This window comes from Schistocerca gregaria, chromosome 11, assembly GCF_023897955.1.
Source record: "Schistocerca gregaria isolate iqSchGreg1 chromosome 11, iqSchGreg1.2, whole genome shotgun sequence".
Lineage (NCBI taxonomy): Eukaryota > Metazoa > Arthropoda > Insecta > Orthoptera > Acrididae > Schistocerca > Schistocerca gregaria.
Window position 1 is genome coordinate 87020632 of NC_064930.1, and position 15996 is coordinate 87036627.

General features: G+C 37.7%; 1 protein-coding gene across 2 annotated transcripts in view; it reads right to left on the reverse strand.

Annotated features, from left to right (window-relative positions):
* Positions 1–15996, reverse strand: part of LOC126295301 (zinc finger protein 708-like) — a 202866-nt gene that overhangs the window by 58036 nt on the left and 128834 nt on the right. For both annotated transcript variants that reach the window (XM_049987738.1, XM_049987739.1), the window contains exon 7: positions 6794–6831. In XM_049987738.1, coding sequence (XP_049843695.1) covers positions 6794–6831 — 38 coding nt within the window. The remainder of the gene's footprint in view (positions 1–6793; positions 6832–15996) is intronic.

A 15996-nucleotide genomic window follows, 5' to 3' on the forward strand; every position in this document is an offset into this window, starting at 1 on the left:
GAGATGTTGAGCTCAGAAAGAGGAAGAGGTGTTAGTATTGTGCTATGCATAGCTTGGTGGTAAACAAAAGGTGAAGGTGTTATGTGGAAAGTTGTGTGTTTTATAATCATTATCATTATTATTATTATTATTATTATTATTATTATTATTATTATTTATTAGTACAATATTTTTTATCAAACCCCTACTCTGTTTTATCTAAGTAATCCTTCAATGTATAAAATGTATTGCATAATAGTTACTTTTTAATTGCCTTTTTAAAAAAGTGTATTTTTGCAATTTCTTTTATCTGTTTCGTTAATTTATTGTACAGTTTTACTCCATGGTAGAAAATGCTATTTTTGAGTTTTATGTTTATTTTTTCTTGGTAAATGTAATTGGAGTCTACCTCTTGTTGCATAATCATGGGCAGAGCTGTTTGTGCAGTAATTACCAATGTTATTTTTGATGTGTATAACTGACTGGTAAATGTATTCACATGGAGCAGTTAAAATCCCCAGTGTTTTGAATGGATGTTTACAATGAGATCGACTAGTATTTTTGGTTATTATTCTTATGGCTCTTTTCTGGAGTTTGAAAACTGTGTTCATGTTTTGTGCATTTGTTCCCCAAAAAAGAATGAAGTAGCTAAGAAGTGAGTGTACATATGAATAATATGTAACCAAAAGACACTGCATGTTACACACTGATGATAGGATTCTAAGGGCATAACATGCTGATGACATTCTGTTTGCAACTACCTTTGTGTGTTCACACCACTTCAGCTGAGAATCAATATTCATTCCTAGAAATTTTGCATTTGTTACACAGTCTATAGAGGTGCCATTTACATTTAATTTAACACTGACATTTTTCCTCTTCAAACTGAAAGTCATGGCATTGGTTTTCTTTATATTCAGTGTCACTTTATTGCTTATTGACCAATCATAAACTTCCTTGAGAGTTTTATTTGCTTTCTCAGCAAGGAGTTCTGAGTAACACTAGTGGGAAACTCATTGATATATCTTGGTCCTAATATGCTACCTTGTGCAGCCCCTATATTAATGTATTTTGGTTGTGGTAAGTGTTTAATAAGTGTTTGAAACTATTTGAAGTATGTGTTATCTCTACTCTTTAACCCTATCTGCTAGGTATGATCGAAACCAGTCCTTAGCTACCCCTCGTATTCCTAATGCTTCTTATTTATTTAATAGAATCTTGTGGTCAACTGTTTCAAAGGCCTTAGAAAGGTTCAAAAAAATGCCTGTGACACACTCGTCTTTATCAAGAGCACCTAGTACAACTTTTGTGAATTCTACTATGGTTGACTCTGTATTTTTGCCACTTCGGAATCCAAAATGTGATTCGCTTAAGAGATTGTATTTATTCAGGTCATTCATTAACCTGTCTTTCATAATTGCTTCTATTATTTTTGAGAATGCTATCAGCAGCGAAATGGGCTGGTAATTTTCTATGTCTTCTGCATTACGTTTCTTAAGCAAAGGTACAACTCTTGCCTGTTTTAACTGCTCTGGAAATATCCCTGATGTGAAGGATTCATTTATTATATTTGTTAAGGGGCCTTGTATAATCCCAATACATTGTTTCAGTACACACATTGGTACTTCATCTAAGCCTACTGACTTTTTATTTTTTTAGTTTTTGAACAGTTTTATTGACTTCATTCTCTGTGGTTGGAAGTAACATCATTGTATTTGGTGCAACAGGTGTTATATTTGTTTTGGGGGATTTTTGCTGTAACTTCTCTGCAATATTTGAAAAATGCTCATTTGCTAAGTGTTGTGGATCATTTATTACCTTATCAATCTCCGTTAGCAGTATGTTATTCTGCGATTGTTTGCCTCTCCCCGTTTCCATTTTTATAACATCCCAGACTGCTTTGCTTTTATTCTCTGCATTATATATTTTTGTCATTGACTTTTTTGGAGCAATCAGCACCTTCCTACAGATATTTTTGTATCTGTTATGGAAATTTAAGAATTCTGGATCATTGCAAATCTTTTTCATGGAACAGAGGTGATTAAGGGCTTGGGAGGACTTCCTAATACCTGCTATTATCCATTTGTTTTTGTGAGATGTTGATACAGACAAGCATACTTTTGGAAATGCTTTTTCAAAGTTCAATTTAAACAATGGGGAGAATTTAGAGAATTTTGTATTCACATTGGTTTCCTTATACACTTTACCCCAGCTTTGTTTTTCTAGTTCTTTTGAAAAAATCTTATTTTGATTTCTGATAGATGTCATTTGTAGGCTTGTAATGTAGGGCATGATTCAATGCCTGATTTTAGTGTTGTTATTTGACAGCGATGGTCTGATAGTCTGAGATCTTTTACAGCTACATCAAATTTTTCCCTGTCCACATTTGTGGCCACTTGGTCAATTATGATGCAGTCATTGTAGTAACCCTTGTTGCACTATTGACCAATAGAGACATGCCACAACTTTGAAGGATGTTTATGAAGGTGCTGCTGGATTCATTTAAGATATTAGTGCTGCTGTCAACACAGAATTGTGTTGACCTTAGTACTTGAGATTTTATCTAGAACTTCAGTTAATTTATTGAAAAAAGTGTCCACGCTACTGCTGGGAGATCTATACACACCCAAATGATTAATTCCCTGGTGATATCAAGTCCTGTTAATTCAAGAGCTGATATTTCAAAGCGTTTGTCTTCATTTACTGTACTGAAGTCATGTCTTGATTTGAACTGTGTTCCTTTTCTGATATAAATGCGTGATCCTCCACCCCTTGAAGTCATTCTGTGGTAAGAGTTTGCCCTTTCATACAATGATAATACTACATGTTTGATTTCTGTGTCTCTACACCCGTGCTCAGTAATATAAACAACTGTGCAGTTCACAGATTGGAGCTCAACTTCTAATCACTTTATTTTATTCTTTAATGATTGCATGTTTTGATGGAGGATTGTTAAGTCTGTGAAATGCCCCATGTTAACCTTTCCAATGGTTTGTTTTTCTTTGTGACATCTGGTATGTGTGATACTTGAAGTGTTAAAATCTGCCTTGTGAGTGACTGTTTCAGTATTTTTTAAACTGCTGGAGATACTCTTTAGGCAGGGAAACCTGTTATCTAGATTTATCCTAAAAAAAGACCTACTTTTCCTACCTATGACAACAGGTATTTGACCATGTGTGGCCCGAGATCCACCCCATATACTTTCATGAATCAGCTGTACCAATCTTCCCTTTGCAGTCCTCTTTACGTGTAGGCCATGCCTAGTGAAAACCCACTTGTTGATAGTCCCGACAGGCACTAGAGAAACATGTGCAAAGTTCACTGTCCTCAGAGCCATCCCTAACTCCACATTGATTCGCCTGACATCTACACCAAGGTGTGGTCAATCATGACACTGGAACAGCTCAACACAGTGTATGTTGGTGCCATGTGTTAGGGAAGCTATCTTGTCCCATGTCATGTGCCCCATCCTTGTCCAAACTGTTTCCCACGCAACCCAATATCACTACATGGCCCTCTTTTGTAAAGTCCTTAGATAAAGACCCTAGGTCCTCTATCACATGACTTATCCCTACATTTGGCTTGAAGATACTGGTGGCCTGGTACGCTGCCTCTAAACTTTCCTGTAACTGAGAGCCTACACCTCGCCCATGGCTACTACCTAGAAGCAGCACTTCCTTGTTCCTAACACTTTGTACATTCCTAGGCTTCTTGGCCTCGGTTGAAGTGTGGTGCACATTTCCTGGTCCTCGTGCTACCTGAGGCTCTTCTCCACTTACCTCTCCCCGTGGTAGATACTTATTTTTGGTGTTAATGATAAAACTGTCAGATCGCATCTTCTTTCTTCCTTTGCTCCTACCAGCTGCTAGTTACCAACCACCCTCTTCTCCCGTATCTCCCTTGATCCTTATCAGTTCCTTCCTTGCCTCCTCCTAATGTGCCCTAAGGGCACAGATTTTCCTTTCCTGTTCCCCAATCAAAATGTTCCTACTGCATACTCTGCAGTTCCAGGAAAGAGCCTCTTCAGTTCTCCCAATACCCCCCTCCCCCCACCTCCACCCCAGTGAAAATATTTCCTACAAGATTGCAACAAATCCCTCTACTCACTACCCTATAACACTTCCCACATTTCTCAAACATGGTGAGTTTTGAAAGAATAATTAAGTTTAAAGAATGTTTTAAATTTGTCAAGGATGCAAGATTGTCTGAGTGTAAACAAAAAACAACACAAAGGTCTTATGTGCGGTGGTTGTTTTTTTGTTTTTTGTTTTTTTTATATCTATTTAGAGATACAATGACAGAAGAATGAATTTGTAATTACTTTGCTTTTAGAGAATTTACGTTATCAGAAATGTTTGTTCAGGTTTTTAAGCATTTATAATTTGGAAAATTTTGGCCGAGATCACGTCTATATAACTAGTAAATGTGTTAGTTAAATACAATTTAGAAACATGTAATTACACTTTTGTTGGAACAATACAAGCTGATGAAACTAGTAGCTAAATTTTTAAATAATTTTGCACTATCAAGAAAACTTGAATAGAATGTTTTGTGTTTGTCAGACAAAATTTTGGGTTATGTCATGTTTATCAGAGCTTCAGCTAAAGGCAAGTTTTTTCAAGAACAATTTCTGCTGGAAAACTAATATTCAGATGTGTGACTAGAACAGATACTACAGCAAGTATACAGAACAAAGAAAATCTAAATTTCACACTATTTCCTCTTAAATAACTTCTTTCAGTGGATGAAGAAAACACCTGTGATCTCACTCAGCAGCCATCTTGGACCATGCATGCAATTCTATTTTGCAACTTTTGTGTTGTATATGAAGTACATGGATATCTCTTAATAGTGCACTCACCTCCAAATAAATAGGCAGCTACTACAACTTTATATCATTTGCGTGAATGACTCAAGTGAATTACACTATCGGCCATTAAAACTGCTACACCAAGGTGACGTGCTATAGACACAAAATTTAATCGACAGGAAGAAGGTGCTGTGATATGCAAATGATTAGCTTTTCAGAGCATTCACATAAGGTTGGTGCCGATGGCGACACCTACAATGTGCTGACATATGGAAAAAGTTTCCAACCGATTTCTCATACACAAACAGCAGTTGACTGGTGTTGCCTGGTGAAATGTTGTTGTGATACCTTGTGTAAGGAAGAGAAATGCGTACCATCATGTTTCCGACTTTGATAAAGGACTGACTGTAGCCTATTGCGTTTGCAGTTTATCGTATCGCGACATTGCTGCTCGCGTTGGTCGAGATCCAATGACTGTTAGCAGAATATGGAATCGGAGGGTTCAGGAGGGTAATATGGAATGCCGTGCTGGATTCCAATGGCCTCGTATCACTAGCAGTCGAGATGACAGGCAGCTTATCCACATGGCTGTAACGGATCGTGCAGCCATGTCTCGACCCCTGAGTCAACAGGTGGAGACATTTACAAGACAACAACCATCTGCACGTACAGTTTGATGATGTTTGCAGCAGAATGGACTATCAACTTGGAGACCATGGCTGTGGTTACCATTGACGCTGCATCACAGACAGGAGCACCTATGATGGTGTACTCAATGACGAACCTGGGTGCACGAATGGCAAAACATCATTTTCTTGGATGAATCCAGGTTCTGTTTACAGCATTATGATGGTCGCATCCATGTATGGCATAATCGTGGTGAACGCACAATGAAAGCATGTATTCGTCATCGCCATACTGGCGTATCACCTGGTGTGATGGTACAGGGTGCCATTGGTTACACATCTTGGTCACCTCTTGTTCACAGTGACAGCACTTTGAACAGTGGACATTACATTTCAGATGTGTTACGACCCGTGGTTCTACCCTTCATTCGATCCCTGCAAAACCCTATATTTCAGCAGGATAATGCACGACCGCATGTTGCAGGTCCTGTACGGGCCTTTCTGCATACAGAAAATGTTCAATTGCTGCCCTGGCCAGCACATTTTCCACATCTCTCACCGATTGAATACGTCTGGTCAATGATGTCCGAGCAACTGGCTCGTCACAATACACCAGTCACTACTCTTGATGAACTGTGGTATTCTACCTGTACATGCCATCCAAGCTCTGTTTGACTCAATGCCCAAGCATATTGAGATTGTTATTACGACTGTAGGTGGTTGTTCTGGGTACTGATTTCTCAGGATCTATGCACCCAAATTGCATGTAAATGTAATCACATATCAGTTCTAGTATAATATATTTGTTCAATGAATATCCGTTTATCATCTGCATTTCTTCTTGGTGTAGCAATTTTAATGGCCAGTAGTGTAAATCTTACTCTCAAACTTCTGTACGAACTGTTAATTTTGTAAAAATATGTTATTCACTGACTAAAAGTTTGCCAATTAGTTACAAGGAAAGATTTGGTTACTGCATTCTACAAAAATGTTGCTTAACATTTCAAAGAAGAAAAACAGAAGCAATCAAAACATCATACAATTGATTTCATCTGTGTTCCATGCTAAAAAGAATCCCAATCTTATTCATCAGAAAACTAATGATGCAGATTTCACATTTTGTTATGTCATTAATTTTATTTTACTGCTGACTTACTTAAGAAGCAAATGGCATAGAACTATTGATATTCTCCCCTGGTGCACATAAAGAGTCAAAACCACACTTACTGTATTATGCAGGCTACAGCCTTATAAGATGTCTGGTTATCAATGGAACAACAAAGTAAGCAAGTAATCAGTATGTTGCATGTAGTTCCCGAATGAGATTATAAGAAACATAACTTCTAAAAAATAATTCAATGAATAATAAAAACGTTACCGTGGACTGTCTGGTGCACATCTTCTTGAAGCTGCCTCCTGAAATATTTCATCACACTATTAGGGAATGAATTAAAAAAAGGTAAAGCAGTAGAAAATACCAACAACTAACTACTACTATTCAGGCAAAACTGATACTTCTGGTATACTCCCTATCGATAATATATTTTAAAAAAATACTTATAGTGTATGGTAAAAAGACAACAGCAGATGCAGAGAATATTGACTTTTTTGCATGTATCTGTAATGAAGTACTCATTAGAAATGAGTGAGAAAAAGTAAATGACTCAGTGCATCCACAGAGGCAAATGAGTTCTCACTGTGTATGAGACACTTGTACATTCAGATATGCTTGGAGATGAATTTCATCTGTGTGCCAATAATATGCTCCATTAAGTTTAAGCATCACACATGACAATTTAAGGAGGAGTACACATTCATGATTAACTCACTGAGCAAGTACCACATTCAAATCACCATTGATTTACACAGATTTACATGTCACAAACACAATACAATGATGTGTACTCTCATTCAAATGAGAATCCACACAATTCAGAAACCCATAATTATGGCCAACATATTGGAATAATTTTCAGTTTGAACACAATGGTGTTGACACTCCTGACTGCAGCCTTCAGCACTTTAATACATGTTCCACATAGAAAGATACTTTCTTACTTCACACATTTAGTAAAGACGTGCAGCAATGTGAAACCAGGGAAGGACGACATAGATATGTTTCTAAGCTAGTAGTTTTCCAGAATGCAGCAAACTTGAAGCATTATTTTTTTTTGTGGCTTGTTACATGTTTACACTCACTGTTTCTATGCTATACCCACGGGCAATACATATTCTAATGTATATATTTATCCTGAGTAAGCAGGAAACATTACGCAAGGAATCATCAAATGAATGAGGTATTTTACAAGCATTGGTGACAAAATAAAATAGTGAAATGTAGGGAAAATATACAGTTCAACAGATTCAGAAAATCTGCAGCAAACTGATGCAGAAAATCTACAGCAAACACTAAGAAGCTCCAGTAGAAATTTTAATTCTGTAGTTTCCAGGTGACGCTAGAGACCTCAGAGCATAATAAATGGTTTGTTTATATAAAGATGTAGCTAACTCAAAGGTCCTAACTCACAACAAAAAACAACAACCACCACCACCACCCATTCAACTTCTACTGCCAAATCAAAGCCTCACCTAGATTTTTCCATGCTTTGTAGCATTCAGGTGTATGCATACATTTTATTCCTGAAAAGTTTACAATATTATATACCCACCTTCTTTCCTTTCCTTTCCTTTCCTTTCCTTTCCTTTCCTTTCCTTTTGACTGCAGCAAATAACTTTCTTGATCCATCTATCTTCATTAACACACATTTCATCCCCTGAAGTGGAAAAATGCCTATGGCTTTTTCACAACCGTCATATGCATTTTTCCTCATAATTTAATTTCAGATTTCTTTCTTAGTATTTCTGTCTCTTGTTAGTGATTCTCAGTGCTCACATCTTCATTGCTTGTTGAGCAACTCTGTGTTTGAACAGTATCAACATTAGAATTCATGCATCACTCCTACAAGCTCTAAACTGGGAATACTGAGTAGGTTACTCTTTGCCAATTCTATAAAATGTACTGGCTCATTCACTGTATTGTGGGAATAGTTACAAAGCCTCAAAACTATATTCCTCAAGATTTACAAATAAGTAGGCAAATCATCCTCTAAGACAAAAACAGTGCACCATGAAGGAATTATCAGAATGGGACAGAATTTGGTAGATGTACATGTACAGACAAACAAAGAAATTTACAAATTCAGCAAGTCAATAACATGTTGGTCCACTTCTGGCCCTTGTGCAAAGCAATTATTTTGCTTAGGACTGATACAGCTGGTGGATATCCTCCAGGGGGATATAATGCCAGATTCTGTCTAACTGGCATGTTAGATTATCAAAATCCTGGGAGGGCTTTGCCAATAATGCTCCAGAGGCTCTCAACTGCAGAGAGATCTGGCGATCTTGTTGGACAAGGTAGGGCTTAACAAGCACAAAGACAAGCAGAAGAAACTTTTTTCATGTGTGGGTGGGTATTGTCATACTGCAATGTAAGCCCAGGATGGTCTGCGATGAATGGCAACAAAATGGTGTGCTGAATACCATCAATGCACCTCTGTCCTAAAAGGATGCCATGAATGAAAGTCAAAAAGGTCCTGCTTTGAAATGAAATGGCACCGTAGACCATCCCTCCTGGACATCTGACCATATGGCAGATGACAGTGACATTGGTATCCCGCTGCTATCTGAAGAATCTCCACACACACGTCTTCAATGTTCATCAACCTGAAGCAGAATGGGCCAACACCTATATGACAGTAAGTGTCTGGTGCAGTCAATAGGTTGGTTAGTAGTGCTAAAATGGCAGGTTAAGTAGATTTGAGTGAGTTTGAATATGGTGTTATAGTCGACACACCAGCAACAGTTTACAGCATGTCTGAGGTGGCAATAATGTGGGGATTTTCCGGTATGACCATTTCACGAGTGTGCTGTGAATATCAGGAATCTGGTAAAACATTAAATCTCCAACATTGCTGAGGCCAGAAAAAAATCCTGCCAGAATGGGATCAATGACGACTGAAGAGAATCATCCAATGTGACAGAATTGCAACCCTTCTGCAAATTGCTGCAGATTTCAATGCTGGGCCATCAACAAATGTGAACCTTTCAATGAAACATCATTGACATGAGATTTTGGAGCCGAAGGCCCATTCATGTACTCTTGACGACTGCACACGACACAAAGCTTTACACCTTGCCTGGGCCTGTAAACATCAACACTGGACTGTTGATGACTGGAAACATTGCGTGGTCGGATAAGTTTTGTTTCAGACTGTATTGAGCGGATGGACATGTATTGGTATGGAGACAACCTCATGAATCCATGGGCCCTGCATGTCAGCAGGGGACTGTTCAAGCTGGTGGAAGCTCTGTAATGGCGTGGGGCATGTGCATTTTGAGTGATATTGGACCCCCGATACATCTAGATACAACCCTGACAGGTGACATGTACGTAAGCATCTTGTCTGATCACCTGCATCCTTTCATGTCCATTGTACATTCAGACGGACTTGGGCAGTCCCGGCAGGGAATTCAACACCTCACAAATACAGAATTGCTACTTCCGCAGGCCACCAAATTCCCCAGACATGAACTTTACTGAGCATACCTGGGATGCCTTACAATGTGCTGTTCAGAAGAGATCTCCACCCGCTTGTACTCTTATGGATTTATGAAGAGCCCTGCATGATTCATGGTTTAGTCGAGTCCATGCCACATTGTGTTGCAGCACTTTTGCATGCTCACAGGGGCCTTACACGATATTAAGCAGCTGTACCTGTTTCTTCGACTACTCAGTGTATGTAGGTGTGCGCGTGCACCTCTGCTTTGTCCTAGTATTATCTGTCGAAGTTGTTTTTGTTTCTGTTAGTTTATTATAAGGACCAACTGAAGTACTGTAGGTCTTTTGTTAGATCATTTATTTAGAGTCGGGGAGCACCATCTCATGAAAATTATACCAAATATAAAACTGACATCTCTTAGCATAACTTAAACTGAATTATAAATTTTATTGGCAATTTCAGAATAACCTGTCAGTTCTAAACCAATAATCGCCCTATATATTCTTAATAATTAACATTATTAATGGTTCCTCATTACTGTTTTTACTTCTTAAGATATTACTTCTATCTGTACAGCCTGTCGTACCATGTAAGTTTTGTCCAAAAATACATTTTTATTATCTCCTGAATGTGATATACTTAATCAATGACTTCATCCACTTAGCCTGCCTACCAATACTGTGGAAGAATGAAAGAATATCTTCAAAATATTCTACCATTTAAGTGTCCATGTGTAACAATATGCACTCTGTGTTTCGACAATTGCAAATTACTGTTTAGTGCAAATTTTTTTGAATGAGGTGCATGTCATATGTATGGGTCCTCTTTCAACTTTCTTCATACTTTCAAGATTTGAAAGTTACTTCTCAGACATCAGTTTCTAGAAACAGTATGACACTTATCAGGAACACTCAAATACTTGACTCTGATTTTTTCTGAATGCTGTTTAGTTCAAAACCTTTCATTCCTCTTAACTGTCTCACAAATAGTTGCAAATGTAGTAGTCTAGTCTTGTTTCCACTAAGTCACCAGCTTGAGTCAGCCTACAAGTTGATTTTTTAATGTCAATATTCATTATGAAACTGAAATACAGGATTTTTTATTAAAAATAACATATTTTCAACAATAGCTGCTACAAACACACATCCTGAAGTATTGTTCATAACTACAATTGGCAGTGACAGGATGCAAAACAGGATATACAAACATTCTAGTCTCTGTAGACCTTCACAGATTCAGAACTGTGTAACAGAGATGCGAAAAAAAAGCACACTTAATACTCAAACAGTTGGAAACTATCATGAATTGCTATTTATTTAATTTTTCAAAAATAGTTATATCACTGATTCAGAATAACATAATCAATACAAAGATCACAATAACATAATGGAAAGACTAAATCAATTCTCATTTTGTACTTAACATAAAATTTGACATCTGAGTCCACTGTTCATCTACATCTATGTAAATACACTGCAAGGCACCATACAGTGCCTGTTGAAGGGTACTTTGTACTGATGTTTGTCACTCTCTTTTCTGTTTCACTTGCAAATGGAGCAAGACAAAAACAAATCTCTATATTTTTCCTTACAAGCGATAACTTCTTTAACTTTCTGTTCGCTGTCTTCATTCAAGTTGTATGCTGGTGTCCATTGGGTCATTCTGCAGTCTAGTGCAAAGGGTAATTCTCTACACTTTGTCAACAGTGTTTCATGAAAAGTGTGTCTTCTCCCCTTCTAGGATTCCTGTTTGAGTCAACATAACATTTCCATTATGATTGTGCATTGAAAGAACTTACTGACATTAGATCTAGCTGCACACTTCTTAAGTGCTGCGATGCAATCCTTTGATCCAACATAGTGGGGATCCCAAACATTCTAGCAGTACTTAGTTCTGGGTAACACAAGTGATCTGTGTGCAGACTCCTATAAGGATGAGCAACACTTACCTAGAATAAATCAAAGTTGACCATTTGGCTTCCCTTCAACCTACTTTATGTGCCCATTCCATTTCATACTGCTCTGTAATATTAAGCTTAGATATTTAATTTACATAACTGTGTCAACCAGTACACTACTATTACAGCATTTGAATGTTATATGGCTGCTTTTCTTACACATTTGTGTTCTCTAACTTTTTTTCAACATTTGGAGCATGCTGAGAGTCATCACACCAAAGTGAAATTGTCCACATTGTCCTGCATTCCCCATCAGTCGGGTTCTAGCACTTAGAAAGTCTTTGAGACAGTCATATATTATCTCAGAACCAATTTGGTATCAGTCAGACTATCATTAACACTCTGCAGTGTAGCATTGTGTCAAACACTTTCCAGACATCTAGGTAAATGGAATTCGCCTGGTGTCCTTCATTCGTGGCTTGCCGGATACTGAGTGAGAAAAGGGCAATTTTGCAGGTCTATTCTTTCACCCTCCTTGTAAATGGGAATCACCTGCACTGTTTTCCAGTTGCTTGAGGCTCACTGCCAATTGAAGAGATTGGTGATAACTGCAAGTAAGGATCAATACTGAACTGAGATTCTATCTAGATCTGGAACTTGTTTTCGACTATTTCAGCTGCATTTCAACTCCAGCAATGACTGTCTAAATGTCCTCCACATACGAGTTTGTGTGGCAGTTACTAAATGGTAACATGTTTGTGTGATCCATGTGATCCTTTTGCCTGAGTGATTTTACAAGGTGCATTAAATACTTAATGCAACAAGTTTTTCCTCAGCCAATTTCAGTAGAAAATCTGCAAAATTTATTGTGGGACATTGTGAAATATTCCTGCTTCAGCCTCTTTCGTTTCATGAAGTTCTGAAAGATGGCAGCACTATATGTAACCTTCAAAATGGCGTCTGTAATGGAAGTGGATTAAGAGCTGTCATTGAGGCACTTATTGCAGGAAACCAGAGCATCGTGAACATTCATTGGTGCTTGCAGAATGTCTACAGAGACCTGGCAGTGAAGAAAAACATGTCAAGTCATTGGGTGAGGCAACTAGAGGAGCTTGCAAAACTTCATAGAATTATTCTACCTCATCCACCCTACAGCTCAGTTCCCACAGCTTCTGACTTCCATCTATTTGACTCAGTGAAGGATGCACTCTGTCAGAAAGTAAGTGGGTAATAGGGAAATTACTGTTGCAGCGAGCTGTTAGCACTGTCAACCAGTGGAGTGGTATCATGCAGGCATACAGGCCCTTCCAGTGAGATGTGTAAGGCCATCCCACTGAACAGAGGTTACATAGAAAAAATAGAACTTTGTAACCAAAAGAGTGTGGAATAATATGGTGTACAGGAATCCTGAATAAAACCAACCTGCTTTAAGGAAAACAAGTGTTGCATTACCTATTGAACACCTATCTTATAAATGTAAAGTTTAAAACTTCAGCTTTCCTTTAGCTATTTTCTTTTGCTCTGCCAGTCTGGTTTAGAAATGATTGAATAGAAGGCTCCAGCTCACTTAGCAATTTTATGTAGGTCCTAAATTTTCTACAACTCTTGGCACCTATTTCTCTTGTCTTATCTCATGGTCAATGCCATTACATTTAGAATATCTGTTATTAAACCTTAAAGGCCAGTTGACACTGTAGATTACATAACACCAAAATATTCTGCATACATTACGAATGACCCAACAATGGAACAGAATACTAAAGCCAATGAGGGAAGATTCAACATGAAAAGGGCAGTGATATTGTCTGCTAAAATGATGAGTAACCTGTTATCAACATGCTCTTGTTATGGTAGTAGATTTTTGTGCTTGGGTGTGTATTTAATTTTTATTTTATTGTTAGCTTAATTTTTGTGGGACACTGTGAAGGTTGCATTAACTTTAGGTAAGACCCTACACAGGGAATAAATAAGAACATAAATAGTCATTCGGTAAAACTTTGACTTAATAAAATTGCTTCAATAGTTAAAATATTCCATTGAAGGTTAAAAAATGTTCCTCCTTGTTACCAAGCAATTAGCAAGAAAAGGAAAGCCAAGAACAAAGCAAAAGGGCAATATGAATAATCTTGGAAGTATTATTGCTCTTGCTGTTGTTATATATTCTGGAGAAAAGAGATATTGACATTTAGGAAAGCTTCTATGACACTTTAGCTATTCCTCCAGGTTTCCAGTGGTAAGTAGAAATGCTCTTATTATTTTTGTCAACCATACCAATTGTGAGATATGCTCCAGCAATCAATTTCAACTACCACCTCTTGTCCCTTCATGTTAAAACTATATTGCAAATTTTGATAAATATGAAGGGACCTCTAATAGAAAATTAAATGTTTAGTGTTTGTAGTGCCACATGAGATGTAGTTAATGTTTCATTTACTGTGAACATACCTCTACTGTGAGCTGTCTCATAATGTGACATTCTATTAAACCCCACTGTGAAATGATATTTAGACAGAAAATGGATTGTGACCATTGACCTTCATGAAAAACTCAAGATTATTATTTATTCACAGACCTAATGTTAGTCAGCAGATACCATCAGATTTTTACCTAGGAACATGAAACATGAGAAAGTCTGTACAATTTCGTTAAAAGGAATCCACTTCACAATAGTTTATTAAATATCACTGACTCTGAATTTTGTCACATTACACTTCATCTGGTGTTACTGCCAGAACACTATTATTTTCATTGGGCTGTCTGAACCACTCTAAAATTTAAAGAAATCTTGGAATGTTTGTAGAACTACCTCTGTGTTGTTAGTTACAGCCTGTATACCATTCCAACTGACTGCAAGTTGTGTCTATTCATTACAAGATTCTGTTTTGAGTTCTTCATAGTTCTATTGGTTTGAATTATTAAATTAGTCATAATTTCACTGCATTTTCTTATACACTGTCCAGTCATACTGTGACCGCCAGTTAAAATCCCGAATAATTAGCTTTTGATTGTGGAGTTCTATGAGACATGGAGGAAGCAGGTCAATGAGTTTCTGTGAGGTGCTGAGAGGGATGTGGAGCCATGTCAACTCCAATGCCATGGCCAGCTGCACTAGGTTTCTAGGTTGAGGATCCGAGGAGTGAACAGCCTGGTCCAGTTGGTACCACTGATTCTCAATCAGGATTAAATCCGGGGGGGGGGGGGGGGGGGGCGGAGGTGGGGGGTTGGTAAACTCATATTGCCGCTCTTTGAACAATGAATGTATACTGTGAGCCATGCAACATGTTGCACTGTCTTGTTGGTACGTGCCTTAATGCCAAGCAAAAATAAACTGCATGTAGTGGTGTATATGGTCCTCAACAACAGCTGCACAATACACAATTTCTTAACAGTTGCAAGTCTACTGGCCCATTCATATCTCTGCAGACATCGTTCACTCCTGTGATCTATAGCCCATGGTGCATCACAGTTGTCACAGCATTGGTTTTGGATAGCACCATGTAGCCATGCACTGCATACTTTAGCAATGGTTGTGTGTGAAAAGTTTCCAAACATAGCAATTTCAGAAATGCTTCAACCCTTGGCCTGAAAGCCAATGATCATGCCCTTTTGCATGTCAAGTAAATCAGTCTGTTTTTGCATTACAATGACTAGAGTTTCTTCCATGTCCTCCCAAAATATTTTATACACTCTGCACTGCTTGTGCCATCACCTGCCATCTGTCAGTGCTTAGTGCTGATATTGAAGGCAGGTGATAATCACATTGATGTGACTGGGCTGTATAATACATTCTCAAAGAAATTTACAAATGTTTTTTTTTTTCTGTCATGGTCCTATTACAATTGAAACTTTCATCTTCTTTTTCTTCAATATCTGCTTCTGTTTAAATAAGTATCACTGTTACATAATTGCATCTTTTATCAGTCTGTTTAAGCTTCATTTCATATTTTGGGAGCTACATCACTCTTCCTGCATAAATTATTAAAATGTCAAGTTGTAACTTCCTGTCTGGAGCCTGCCTATTTCCAGCTTTGTAAACATTTTGAGATGCAAAATTCATGTACAGGTAGTTTACATCATATGATATTTCAAACAATGAAGATACTATGACTGTCAGCTACATTTGGG